Raw genomic sequence first — 13,862 nt, 5'->3', positions numbered from 1 at the left:
TTTCAGTCACATGAGGTCACTCAGTCCAAGAAACTATGTGTAACAATGCCTTCCTAGTTCTGTAATTCCAGACTTTGTTAAGTTGACCATAGTATTTGAGAATGAATGCATACCTCAAAATCAGGATGAAAGTTTGCCATGTGCAGTTGCTTAAGCATAAAAATAGATAGTATTAATAGTAATCACTAGGTTCAGTTACTGACGTGCCGTCCCTTCTCACAGGTGGCAGCTGTCAGTCTGTGGCGTAGAGACGTGTGGTGTGGAAGAGCTCTCAGGCTGGGCTCGGGGGGGGGGGGGGGGGGGCTCCTCGGGCCGTCTCGCCTGCTCATGCCCCGTGTTCTTTGCCCTAAGACGTGACACTTCAGCTTCAGGGGCCTTGTCTCAGTCTGGGCACACGCACCCCTCAAATTACAGTCTCAGCGTCCATATATTCTGCTTTGGAACAAGCCAGCCTACAATTTTATATGTTATGCCTTGATACTCTTTAGTGTGTCCTGTACCAAAATGCGTCATCGGTGAAAACATCAGTGAGCAAACATTCCCACTTACCGTGTGGCCTTGCTGCCTGCCGCCCGAAAGTTCAGATTCAGCGGTCATGCCGTCCCTGTCTGCAACGTCACGTTGGCACAGTTCTTAGAGTGTCCTTTGTTTTGATTGTTTTTTAATACTATAAAAAACAGTAAAACAAAAATGAAAGCCCTGATAAGAAGCATTGGTCTTTGAATGTTAATACAATTGAGAACGAGATGGAGTGGAATTTTTCAGGCACATGAAAGCATTGAGTTTTTCAGTTCATTTGAACATTAGTTGGACCTAAGCCAATCTACTGTGTACTTATGAAAGAAAAGAAAAATAAAAGAACAAGTATAAAATGTTGGAACTACATGATCAAAGTCTGGGTTTAAAAGGACGGATGTAATTAGAAGTTTTGTGATACAGATTGAGCACCCCAATCCGAAATATTCTAAAATCTGAAGCTTTTTTGAGCATTGATATAATGCCACAAGTGGAAAACTCTACACCGAAGTACTTAACACAAACTTTGTTTCATGCACAAAATTATTAAAAATATTGTAAAAAATTACCATCAGGCTATGAGTATAAGGTGTATATGAAACATAAATGAATCTCGTGTGTATACTTGGGTCCCGTCCCCAAGATATTTCATTATGAACATGCACATATTCCAAAATCCAAAACAAACCCAAATCCAAAACACTTCTGGTCCCAAGCATTTCAGATAGGTGATACTCAATCTGTTTAGCTTACTGTTCTCATCTGGAACTCCCCTGATAAGGTGGAAGTCAGTAGTGTGCTCTCTCAGTTTGACTTTCAGATGTGTCTTCAGGAAATGTTCAGCTGAGAGTCTTTTCAGAGTGTGTTTGATGATACAGTTTCTGTAGACGTCTTTCCCCTGCTCTGCACGGAGCCCCCACTGTATGAGAGAGAGAGAACGTGTGTGTGTGTGTGTGTGTGTGTGTGTGTGTGTGTGTGTGTGTGTCACAGAGAGGGCTCCATGTTAAATCTCTTAGTGTTTAAACAGAAAACAGGTCACACCATTAACTTGGCAGTGCCTCGTTGACACGCCGCTGAGCTACACAGTGTAACCCTAAGGGCACACTGCTACAACGCATATCTCCCATAGTTTGTTCAACCATTTCCTCGTTGTTGACTTTCAGTTTATTTCTGTTTCACTCCAAGCTGTGCAGGAAGTATACTCATGTGTGTGTCGTGATGCTTTTGATTTTATAAGCTAGATTCCCAGAGGTGGAAACAATGGCTCAACCAATGTATTTTAAAATTTAACCGATGGCCGGGACGCGGTGGCATGGGCCTTTAATTCCCAGTCAATCGGGAGGCTGAGGTGGGAGGATTGCTTGAACCCAGGAGTTCAAGTTCAGCCTGGGCAACATAGTGAGATGCTTGTCTCTAAAAAATAAATAAATTAATTAATTAATAGATGTTGCCATATTCCTTTCCCTAAAATGCCCACCAACGTTCACTCCTTCAGGAATGTAGAGGAGCTCTTTATTTCTCATCAAAAAGTCTTGCTTCTTGGAAGTGAAAAGGTATTTTAGTGTTGCTTTGGTTTGCGTTTTTGGCTATCAGTGAGCTTGAGCAACTTTTCATGTAATTATTCACCATTTGTATTTCTTCTTCTGCAAATTGGCACTTCATGTTCTTTGCCCATTTTTCTACTGGGTTTTTTTCTCACTGACTTGTGAGAGCTTTTTGTCCATTTGGGCATGTTTACTCTCTGGTAGATGTTGCAGACACTGTTTTCCTAGCTCCTTGTCTTTTGGCTTTGTTTGTAGCATCTTTCGCCATAAACTTTTAAAACCTTTTTATGTTATTTGTATTTGTTTTTCTTTGTGCCATATAGTTTTCCTCACATGATACTACGTTTTTGCTAAATTTATCCCATGGTGTTTTATAGAGTTGCTAATGTGAGTGGGATTTTTTCTTTTCCATTTCAACTGGATGTAGCTGACATAGAGAAAAGCTATTGATTTGTGTGTACTCATTGCTTCCAGATGACTTACTAAATTCTTTCTAGTTTTTAGTCTATTGAGTTCTCTAGGCAGATGGTCATACCATCTCCAAATATAATTTTATCTCCTTCCAGTACTACTTACTCCATTTTTTTCTTTTGTAATCTTTTGGCTAGATTTCTGTTAAAGTTATTAAACCTCTCTTATGGATGAAAATCACGTCCTTGGAGTTTGAGCTGCAGATGGGTCCCTCACTGCTATGCTACAGCCTTTCTTGTGTGATGTCATCCCCTCCTCGTGTGATGTCATCCCCTCCTCGTGTGATGTCATCCCCTCCTCGTGTGAGTCAGCACCTTCCTCTTCACAGCAGAGGCTGTGGGTGTCGGATGACTTCGCAGCCAGAGTTGCATGGGCTGCATCTTTCCCAACCAGGTTCCGAGTGCTTTGTCTTTGGGGACCACGTCTCTGATGTTCTGTCTCTCTCAGGACCTGCAGGAGGGCCGTGGCGAGTGCGTGCTGAGCTTTGGGAATGTGTTGGAGGTGTCCTGTTTCTTTATTTTTTGTTTTTGTTTTTTTGAGACAGAGTCTTACTTTGTCACCCAGGTTAGAGTGAGTGCCATGGCGTCAGCCTAGCTCACAGCAACCTCAAACTCCTGGGCTCAAGTGATCCTCCTGCCTCAGCCTCCCAAGTAGCTGGGACTACAGGCATGTGCCACCATGCCCAGCTAATTATTTTTTCTACATATATTTTTAATTGTCCAAACCATTTCTCTCTATTTTTAATAGAGATGGGGTCTTGCTTTTGCTCAGGCTGGTCTTGAACTCCTGGCCTCGAGTGATCCTCCCGCCTCGGCCTCCCAGGGTGCTAGGATTACAGGCGTGAGCCACCGCACCTGGCCGAGGTGTCCTGTTTTCTTCATTTTGTGCTTCCCCACTTCCGACGCCAGCTCTGACCTCACTGGACTGTAGATCATGTGACCATCATACTCTCTCCCCAAAGGGCCTGTCTCCCTTTCCCACATGGTAGAATTTTGATTTTTCCACCACCAGACCAGAGAAGTTCCCCTTCTCAAACTTTACTGCCATCAGCATCACCTGAGAGCTTGTTAAACGCAGACTGTGGGGTCACCCCCAGTTTCTAATTCAGTCGGTCTGGGGTGGGGCCTGAGAATTTTGCATTTCTAACAAGTTTGGTTGCTGCTGTTTTTGGGCACTGGAGTTTGAGAACTGCTGCTCTGGATGGCAGGTGGTGGCTGCGGCGATGCAAGGCGGGGAATTCCTTGCATGAATAAGCCAGATCCTCGTGGTAGTGAAGTTCTGCTCACACAGCAGACCCCCGTAGCTCCACGTGAGGGGTGTCTGCCCGGGGCCCGTTTCCCCCACCGTGAGTTTGTGTGCTGAGAGTCACAGGGCATGTTTCGGGGGCACACGGTATTTATCTTTCACAGGATAGGAGATTCTGAGATGAGAAGGTTTAATAAAAACTCACTCCCCTTTCCATCCTCCCAGCCTCTGCACTTAGATACCTGCATGAAAACAGAATCATCCACCGGGACCTCAAGCCGGAGAACATCGTTCTGCAGCAAGGAGAGCAGAGAGTGAGTGGCCCTCTGGGGCATAGAAAGTCTTGGGGGCTGCCCCAGGGAAGCTGCTCGGCTAAAGAAGGCTGCTGGGTGTGTGTGTTTGTATTACTATTTGCATTTCCTGGTGTGACGCTTTGATTCTCTGGGAATGCTTTTTGATTTGAGATAGAATTCAGCAAAAAGTTCCTGCTTGGGCATTGAGGCAAGTTTGAATGGATCATATTGTTCCTTGCCCAAGTTGCAGGAATCTGATAAGGAAAATAATGTTTGTCTTCCTACCTCCACCCCCAGCCTTTGGGACTAGCACTTGGAAATAGGCTTTTTGTTTTCTATTTGTTTTGAGACCCTCATGTTTCCGTGCTAGATGGAAACCAACTGTCAGTGGGCCTGCATGCGTCTGGGAAGAGGCGTTTGCAGCTGGCACCTGCCTGCCGGGACTGGTCCAGCCTGCAGCCACCCCAGAGCTCTGGGCAACCCTCCTGTGGCCGCCCTGCTTGGGTGGAGGTTGCCTCCCGCGGGGCTGGACGCTGCGTTCTTCACCACCTGTTTGTTGTCGCTCAGCTGCTGGGTCCCCCAATCCCTTCTGATACGGCTTCCTTCACATCTGAGGCCTGACCCGTGACTCCCACGGTGTTCACCTTTGTTCCGGTTCACACTCACTCCTGCCAGTGCTTCTAGGATGTGAGAGCTAAAGGCATTTACTGAGAAGAGGCTGGCCTCATCCTCCGCATATGAAGTCCAGGTTTAGCGATCTTGAGGGCTGGTGCCTGGTCTGTTCGTTTCGGCCCCCTCTGACGGTTGGTGGCAGAGCATGGGAGAACGCGTGGCTAGCTCGCATTTTTACAGCGTATGTTTTCTTTTGCCCTAAATCCACCATGTCAGGGGCGTTCTCCTGTGTATTTGGTGGCTCTTAGGAATTCAGGATGTAATACCACCTGGGAATTCAGAAATATCTCTGTTCTAAGGGGAAATAATCAGAATCCTTGTAGAAGGACAGTGTATTCTTAAAACCTTCAGATTTCTCCTCTTCCTCTTTTTTTTCAGTTAATACACAAAATTATTGACCTGGGATATGCCAAGGAACTGGATCAGGGCAGCCTGTGTACTTCCTTTGTGGGGACCCTGCAGTACCTGGTAAGAACTGGGACTTGCATGTTTGTGTCAGTCTCTCTTTGCCAGCGTGTCTGGGCTCCTCTCTGTCCTCGCCCTCAGCACCTGCGTCCTGCCAGCTCTCAGGATGTTTCTCAGATGCACGGAAATCCTTGCGTGAGGTCAGACCCATAGTCTGTTCAAGTCAGCAGTTTTTACCAACAAGTGCCCAATGGAAGGATACAGCCGTCTTCTCTGACATCCAAAGAGCTCTGCTAGTGCGCCCTTACTCAAATCCTGTAACTTCTCTGTGCTTCAGTATTTTATCTGAAAATAAAGGATTTTAACAGGATTCATGCTGATCTGTAGAGGCCGCAGTTGCTCTACCATATCTCAGGGGCCACTGAGGACGAGTCAGAGCTCTCAGCTTCCTAATCTTTCTTTATGTTACTTGGGCTGCATGTTGGGTTCCGTTTGAGTCTGTCATTCATTTAAGAATGTTGGTCAGGTGTAGTCTGTTTCCAGGTGCTGTGCTCAGAGCTGGCGATGCAGTGAAGAGGAAGTCAAGCGTTTCCCTGCCGTCAGAGCTCAGAGTTTAGCAGGAGGCAGGCGTCAGCACGATGCTTATGCAGATAACTAGGAAGTTACAGAGTGGTGGCAGCTACACAGGAAAAGTGCAGGGGGTTAAGAATATACATTGGGAGGCACCCACCTAGTCTAAGACCCTAAGGGTGAGTAGGAGAAGGGGGCTGGAGGTGGGGGAGGGAGAGGGAGCAGAGCGGGGGGATCCTGGGCAAAGGGGTGGCACGTGGGAAGACCCGCAAGCGTGGCCGCAAGCTAGTGAAGAAGGAAGAGTGTCTCGGGTTGCAGCCGGGGAGTGAGGTAGGGACAGATTGTGAAGGCCATGTTGGCTGGGTTAAAGATTTTAGACTTTATCATAAAACCTCTGGTGAGACATTGAAGAGTTTTAAGTTGGAGAAGGAGCAAGTTTTCATGGCGCGGAGAGTGAATTGCAGCAAACAGGAGTGAACAGTGGGCAAGCGTCATGGGGCCGTCGCGCCAGGCCAGGCCAGGGCTGGGGGTGGCCGTGTGGACGGAGGGACCGTTGGACTCTAGAAGGGCTTGGCAGGCACGCTCAGCAGCCTGTCGTAGATTGCTCACTGATGGCCACAACCAGAGATTTTGATTGAATAAGGGAGTCCAGTTTGAAAAAAACAAAAAAGATTAAAAGCCACGGGGTTGGATGAGCTGAAATCTCTGATCAGTTTTTTTAAAAAAGAAAAAGAAATGATCTGAAGTCCTTTTGAGTGTATTGTATTTCCTGCCTGTCCTGCCCACTGGGGTCAGGGGCTCTGCCAGGTGAACACCTGCTCTGTGGAGTAGAGGCTTCAGAGCGGTAGGGATGAACCCCACCATCCCCTCATTTCTCCTCTTGGTTTGGATTCCCTGGCCCTTGCTTATAAGTGTCACATTTCCAACCAGACGGCGCACAGCCCTGTCTCCATGCTTCTGCCTGTGATGGTCCTTTCTGGAATGTTTCCTCCCACCTGCTGATGTGAGGAGCCTTCTTCTGAGCCCAGTGTGGTCCCATCTGTGTTACGTCTCCTTCTTCGGTCACTCGGGCTCCCTCTGCTTCGGCAGCAGCCATGCATCTGGCTTTTTCCTGCTGATTCTAAATATCCCATCCCTTGGTGTGACTGCATGTTACTTGGTTCCAGAGATTGTGTTAGCATTTAATGCGCGTGAGAGGCATTTGGTGCGTACAGCCTGGCCGCTTCTCCCTTTGTCATGTGTTATCTGTCTCCCCATCTCTGCACAGCACCGTTGGCTGTGCCCTGCATTGAGTTAGTTTTCAGTAAGTGCCTGAAATGCTGCAGCCCTCATTTCTAAAGGGGAGAGATTAAAGCACCACAAAGGGTACATGATGTGCTCTGGCCCCGACTCCTCAGCCCTTCCTTCAGTACTCAGTGGGAGTGAGGGGAACAAGAACATCGTAGGTGCACCCCTAACCACACTCAGGGGTCCCCGCCTCACCCTTGAGTGGATGAACCCATGCCCCCTGGGATGGAGCCAGGAGAGGTGAGGGTGGAGTGTGAGCTTGTTGTTCCCTCCTGCCGCGGCCCTGGCAAGACAGAGCGGCTCAGGCATGTCCCCTGTGTCGCTGTAGGCCCCGGAGCTGCTGGAGCAGCAGAAGTACACGGTGACTGTTGACTACTGGAGCTTTGGCACCTTGGCCTTCGAGTGCATCACGGGCTTCCGGCCCTTCCTTCCCAACTGGCAGCCCGTGCAGTGGTGAGCAGGGCGGGGCTGGAGGGCTGCTTGGAGGAAGGAGTGAGCTCTGTCTCTGCTCCTCTTGCGTCTGTTTCACTGGGTGCCCACACCACGCTGGGCCTGCGAGGTGGGGGCTCTCCCCAGAGGAAGGCCTGTCAGGGCCCAGCACGGGGCGGCCTGGGCTCCCGAATCCTAGACAGATGGAGCAGTTTTTGAATATTCATACGGATTCTGAACCTTAACATCTTTAAGTGTTATACTATGTAAATGCCGTTTGTCCTGTGTCCAGCAGTAACAGGGGAGTACATTTCCAGACCATGGTGTGACGTGCACCGTGACTGAAGACGCTGTGTGTTAGCAAACAGAAATACAGGACAGGAACACATGACAAGTCGTGAGGAAACATTTACATGACGATTTATTGTTGGCAGATTTTACTATACCCGTATATAAATTTTTGTTTTAAAAGCATAAGAAAGTAGTTTAAAATGTGAACTTAATAAATTATCAAAAAACAATTTTCTAATAAAAAAATCAAAGGATACAATTAGATTTTTAAAAATTGCTCTGTATTCTATTTTTTTTTTTACTGATTATAAAAATAATGCATTGTTCATGAAATATTTATATGGAGTCAGTCACCACAAAAAGTACGTGAGGCCGATGCAGGTGGCAGTTAGCTTGCTTTAGCCATTCCACGATGCGCACACGTTTCAAAACGTCATTTTGTACATGATAAATATTACAATTTATCAGGTAAAATAAAGTACAGGGGAACAAAGTTAGTAATTACTGAAATACGTAATTTAAAAATTAACATTCCCCCAAATGAGTTAGGATTCATTCAAGATTGTTCCTGGCCTCTGGTGGGGCAGAGGCAATATAAGCAACCTAAGCATTTGTACCCCGTAATATGCTGAAAAAAAAAAATTGTTCCTTGAGAGGCCACACGTTAATTTAAATGATACTACTTTTGCTCTAAAATGTCTTTATTTCAACTTTTTATTTTTTTGGAGCAGTAATAAGTTCACATAATGCAAATCTCAAACCGCGTGAGAGAGTACAGTGAAAAGTCACCTCACACCCATTTCCCAGCCCGCGTCCCTCCCCGCCGGCGCCTGACGTCCGTGGTTCCGTGTGCTTCCGAGGGTCTGCGCACACTCGAGCCATTGGCCTGTACTTGCTTACTGGTACATTGATGTTCACACCAGGGGAGCATAATGGGAACAGTCTCCTGCACGTGCGTTTTACACCGTGAGAATTTCCTCCCAGAGCCAATTTACTGCCACACAGAAAGTGCCTGTCTCGAGCCTAAACAGTCCTGCATGGTTTGAGTACCCCTCATGTTGACCATAATATTAACTTTGTTTTCGCTTTTTGTTTTGGAAAATATGAAAACAGTAAAGAAAGAGGAATCAACTATAATCACACAACCGGGAAACAATCACCATGAACATTTTTGTGTGTCTCCAGGCTCTTCAGCATGTGGTATTTTCTACTTTAAAAAAAAAAACAAGGCCAGGTTTGGTGGCTGACGCCTGTAATCCCAGCACTCCAGGAGGCTGCAGCAGGAGGATCTCTTTAGCTTATGAGTTCAAGACCAGCCGGAGCCCTGTGCAAGAGCGAGACCCCTTATCTACTAAAAATAGAAGAAATTAGCCAGGTGTGGTGGTTTGTGCCTGTAGTCCCAGCTACTCGGGAGGCTGAGGCAGGAAGATTAATTGAGCCCAGGAGTTCGAGGTTGCTGTGAGCTAGGCTGACGCCACGGCACTCTAGCCGGGGCAACAGAGTCAGACTCTGTCTCAGAAAAACCACAAAAACCAAAAAATCAAAATAAGTTGCTATGTGTATTCTCATATAGCTTACCTTTCAAACTTAATATTGAAAATACATTATGTTTTTCCATATTGTTCGTAATGTCTGTTCCATTGAGTAGCTATACTATAGTTCACTTAACACCATGAATAACATCCTTGTAAGGAAATCCTTGTACATACACAGTTATTTCCTGAGGATGAATTCCTAGAAAAGAGATTAACAGATCAAAGAGTATGCATGGTTTTTTGTGGGTTTTTTTTTTTTTTGTTTGAGACAGGGTCTTGCTCTGTCACCCAGGCTGGAGTGCAGTGGTATCATCATAGCTCACTGCAGCCTCAAACTCCTGGGCTCAAGCGAAACCTCCTGCCTCAGCCTTCTGAGTAGTTGGGACTATATGCGTGTGCCACCACACCCAGCTAACTTTTATTTTTTTTGTAGAAATGGGGTCTTGCTCTTGCTCAGGGCTCAGGCTGGTCTCAAACTCCTAAGCTCTAGTGATCCTCCCACCTCAGCCTCCCAGAGTGTTGGGATTACAAGCATGAGCCACTGTGCCTGGCCACGTATGCACCTTTTAAAGGTTTCTGATATGTGTCAGTGACTGTTCACCAGAAGGTTGTATAAATCTACAGTTCCACCAGGAGCATGTGATGCTACCCCTCTCTCTACACCATTGCCAACTCTGGTTGTGTTGTTATCCCAAATGCCTTTCTGAAAGTAATAAAAACATTAATGTTTTTAGGGGACAGATATTTGCATCACAAGAATGTAGAATAAAGCATAGCCTTTGAAATTGATTCCAGAAAAGTCCGGTTCAGTTCCATGTTTATGCCCCAAAGATTGTATTGAGGTGAGATGGTATTGAGGTGAGGCGTCTGCCCTAGGACTGTGGTGGAAATAGCTAAGTATGCCCTCCTGTGGCAGCTTAATTTAAAACAGGCATTGCTCCTTTGGCTGCATAGGTTCTAGAATATTGAGGAATTAGTTCATTAATTAATTAATTAATTAATTTATTTATTTTTTGAGACAGTCTCACTTTGTTGCCCGGGCTAGAGTGCCATGGCATCAGCCTAGCTCACAGCAACCTCAAACTCCTGAGCTCAAACGATCCTTCCGCCTCAGCCTCCCAGAGTGCTAGGATTACAGGCGTGAGCCACTGCGCCCGGCCCTAGCTCATTAATTTATAGTCACACTTTATAACCATCATAAAAATAGCTTTAAATTATGTGTACATCTATTGTGGTTTTAACTCATTAAGGAATTTCTTTAGTTCATGTCACATACTGACCTTTTCCATTATTTATAGCAAGGTGAGTTACAATGCATTAGAACTGGAAGAACGGGTGCACTTTGAACATATAGCCCCAAGGGCCTGGCATCTTCATAGTAAATCCATCTGCAGAATCACCTTCCTAGAACCTCCCTTGGCAGTGCTGGGAGGCTGGTGGCCACTTTCAAGTAGACTTCTCTGAAACCCAGCAAGGAGCTGTTGTGTGGACTAATTTGTGTCTCATCTGCTTTTTAATGGCTTAGACAACTTTTTAAAAATTTCACTATTTCATCTTGGATGCCAGGTAAATAATTTCAGAACAAATGCAGTTTGGGCTTTGTAATTCTATTATAAAGTTCTTTGAAATATTAGTACATTTTAGGACCAGCCTAAGTAATAAGCATTTATTTTATGTGTCTTTCCATATTTCCCATTGAGAAACTAAGTTTTCTAGTAGAGGATCGTCCCACATGTTTGTAATTAGAAAGTCTTAGTGCTCCTGACTTTACCGCTGTCACAGGTTCAGCCAGAGCTGTAGGCCACCAGCCTGGCCACGCGCCAGCCCTCGGGTTTCCTGTGTGCTCCAGAGGGGCCAGTTCACCACTTGCCAGTGAGAATTGTTGGGAGCTGAACCATTTTTTATTGGAACTTCTCAGGTGTTTTGGGAAGAGATGTGTTTGGACATTGAGACAGAGTAGAAAGAATACCAGACTTCGGAGTAGAGTCCTGGATTCTGCCATATTCCAGTTGTGTGACCTTGGACACATCACCTGGTCTTCACTTCCTTACCGTTAAGTGAGGGGCAAAAAATGTCTTCCACGTGGGGCAGTGTTGGCAATAAGTGAATGCTGTGTGTCGAAGTACTTGGTTACCTATGAAGCGTTGTTCAAGTTATTATCCTTTTTACCAAGGAGATTTGAAGCCAATTGGGTTTAAATTTTTTTTCCCTTCAAATGCTACTTCAAATACCCCAAGAAGTTCCCTATGTTGGGAATTGTAAAAGCTACCCTTAGTAATAGTACTTAGCCATGCACATTTAGAATGAAGTATGTATGTACGTGCGTGTTTGTGCATATTTCATGTAAATATCATATGTATGCAATAATCTTGGTTTGGAAGTCCTAATTTTATCCTCTATCAAAACATGGGAGTTTGTATTAGATAAAAAGAAACAAGAGTATTGTCTGCAGAATTCTGGGCACAGGACGGTCGGTGACTCTGCTAAGGGCTTTTTCTCTTCAAAAGCTCATTCAGGCAGAACTGACCATTCTTAAACTCTCACAGAAACTGTTCCATCATGGTATGAATTAACTGTTATTCCAAAAGCTTGGGGATGTAAGTCTCCTGCACAGTTGTAGAGTGATGTTACAAATGTAAAGTGGCCTCACAGTGCTGAGGGACACGAGGGACATGCATGACTGTATATTGCATTGAAGTTCTAAGTTAGGTAAATACTTAGCGTCTTGTTACAGTTGCCTACCGTATTCAGTAACGTGCTGCACAGGAGTGTGGCCTGGGAGCGACAGGCAACACCGTGCAGCCTGGTGTGTTGTAGGCTGTGCTGTGCGGGTTTGTGTAACTGCACTCTGTGATGTTCTCACGACAATGAAATCGCCCAGCTACGCGTTTCTCTGAACGTATCCCTGTCAAGTGATGTGTGACAGCACTTAACAAGATCACATTTGCAGGCACTCGAAAGTCCGGCAGAAGAGTGAGATGGACATTGTTGTTAGTGAAGACTTGAATGGAACAGTGAAGTTTTCAAGCTCTCTACCATACCCCAATAATCTTAATGGGTAAGGCACAGTGGCATCACTCTTGTGCATGTTTTTCTTCCTTTTTTAGAAATACAAGTCTGAGGTGATACCTGAGAACTTAAATAGGTTATCAGGATATCGTCTGGTGACTAAGAACTTGGCAGAGTCCTTCCCAGTCTGAAACTTAGAGTAGGTTCCCATGCTCGTCTCCCTAGAAATCATCTAAGTTCACGTCACAATTTATCTGTCTCTCTTTTTACCCTTAGTAGCCTCTACCTTGTATTGCATTTGGTTTTGCATAGGGTTTATCTCCTATCCCATGGAAAGCCTTTTAAGGATAGGGAACTATACCTTACCTCTTTGCACTCCTCATGTGGCCTAATGCTATCTTATTGTCAACAAACAAATCCTTGTGGTCGGCATGGCTTTGCAATCCTAGTCTCAGAGCCACACTAGCAGCGGTTAACTAACAATATCATAACTGGGTGATGGTACGAAAGCAAGCTACAGGGTAAGCCGGGCATGGTGGCTCACACCTATAATCCTAGCTCTCTGGGAGACCGAGGCGAGTGGATCATTTGAGCTCAGGAGTTCGAGACCAGCCTGAGCAAGAGTGAGAGCCCATCTCTACTAAAAAAAAAAAATAGAAATTAGCTGGACAACTAAAAATATACATATATATATAAAATTAGCCAGGCGTGGTGGCACATGCCTGTAGTCCCAGCGACTCGGGAGGCTGAGGCAGGAGGATTGCTTGAGCCCAGGAGTTTAAGGTTGCTGTGAGCTGGGTTGATGCCATGGCACTCTACCCGGGCAACAGAGTGAGACTCTGTCTCAAAAAAAAAGAAAGCTACGAGGTGGTCACACATAACTGAGTGTGTGGATAATGATTACCGTGAGTGTTTAAGGGTGGGGAGAAAGGATTGTGTGGACTAGATAGTTACGGAATGACCTGGGATGAGTTTTAACTTTGTGGAAGGGTCTGGAAGGATGTACAGGACGTGGACAGATGAAGGAAGTTGAAAGGGGAGAGACTGGGGTGAGCAGGGCATGTGGGAGGCAGAGAATAGCTGTGCTGGCTGCAGGGAGAGTTTGAGTACGCACAGGAAGCAGGCTCTGGGGACCAGGGGGAGGCAGTTGGACTTTGTCATGTGAACCCAGCTACTGCTTTGGGGGGCATTAGCCCATCTGGCAGCACGGGGTCTGTTTTTTTTATTCATGTCCCCGTTTAACTCAGTGGGGTCTAGATTGTGTGTGGGGATTGCCTGGAGGGAGGACGTGCCTGTAAAGTGCATCTTCAGGCCTCAGAGACCGGTCTTACCCAACCAGTGGAAATGGCGTGCGGACCCATGGGTTGGGAAATCTCTGATCTGGGGGGCTGTTTTCGCAGGTCAGGAGAGAGGGGATAAGCACTTGAAGAATTAAATTGGTTGGAAATGTTTATGCTTTTTCTGTCCGATTAATCCGTTTTCATTTTCAATAATGGTTGGTTGGCTGCTGTGTGTGATGGCGAGCAGCCCAGGGGGCTGGTGCTTCTGACAGGCACGCACAGGGGCCGGCACGGCTGGAGGTGTCTCCACCTGCA

The 13,862-nt window shown here is 46.0% G+C and overlaps 1 protein-coding gene across 5 annotated transcripts in view; it reads left to right on the top strand.

Annotated features, from left to right (window-relative positions):
* IKBKB (inhibitor of nuclear factor kappa B kinase subunit beta) overlaps window positions 1-13,862 on the top strand; it is a 54,755-nt gene that overhangs the window by 25,361 nt on the left and 15,532 nt on the right. For 4 of the 5 annotated variants that reach the window (XM_045535726.1, XM_045535724.1, XM_045535725.1 and 1 more), the window contains exons 6-9: window positions 4,002-4,090; window positions 5,120-5,209; window positions 7,332-7,456; window positions 12,209-12,316. In XM_045535726.1, the coding sequence (XP_045391682.1) occupies window positions 4,002-4,090; window positions 5,120-5,209; window positions 7,332-7,456; window positions 12,209-12,316 (412 nt within the window). The remainder of the gene's footprint in view (window positions 1-4,001; window positions 4,091-5,119; window positions 5,210-7,331; window positions 7,457-12,208; window positions 12,317-13,862) is intronic. The other variant, XM_045535727.1, reaches the window with a different exon arrangement.

The sequence above is a fragment of the Lemur catta genome, chromosome 22 (genome assembly GCF_020740605.2).
Source record: "Lemur catta isolate mLemCat1 chromosome 22, mLemCat1.pri, whole genome shotgun sequence".
Classification (NCBI taxonomy): Eukaryota; Metazoa; Chordata; class Mammalia; order Primates; family Lemuridae; genus Lemur; species Lemur catta.
The sequence above is the reverse complement of the archived record's forward strand: the minus strand, read 5'-3'. Positions and strand labels throughout refer to the sequence as shown.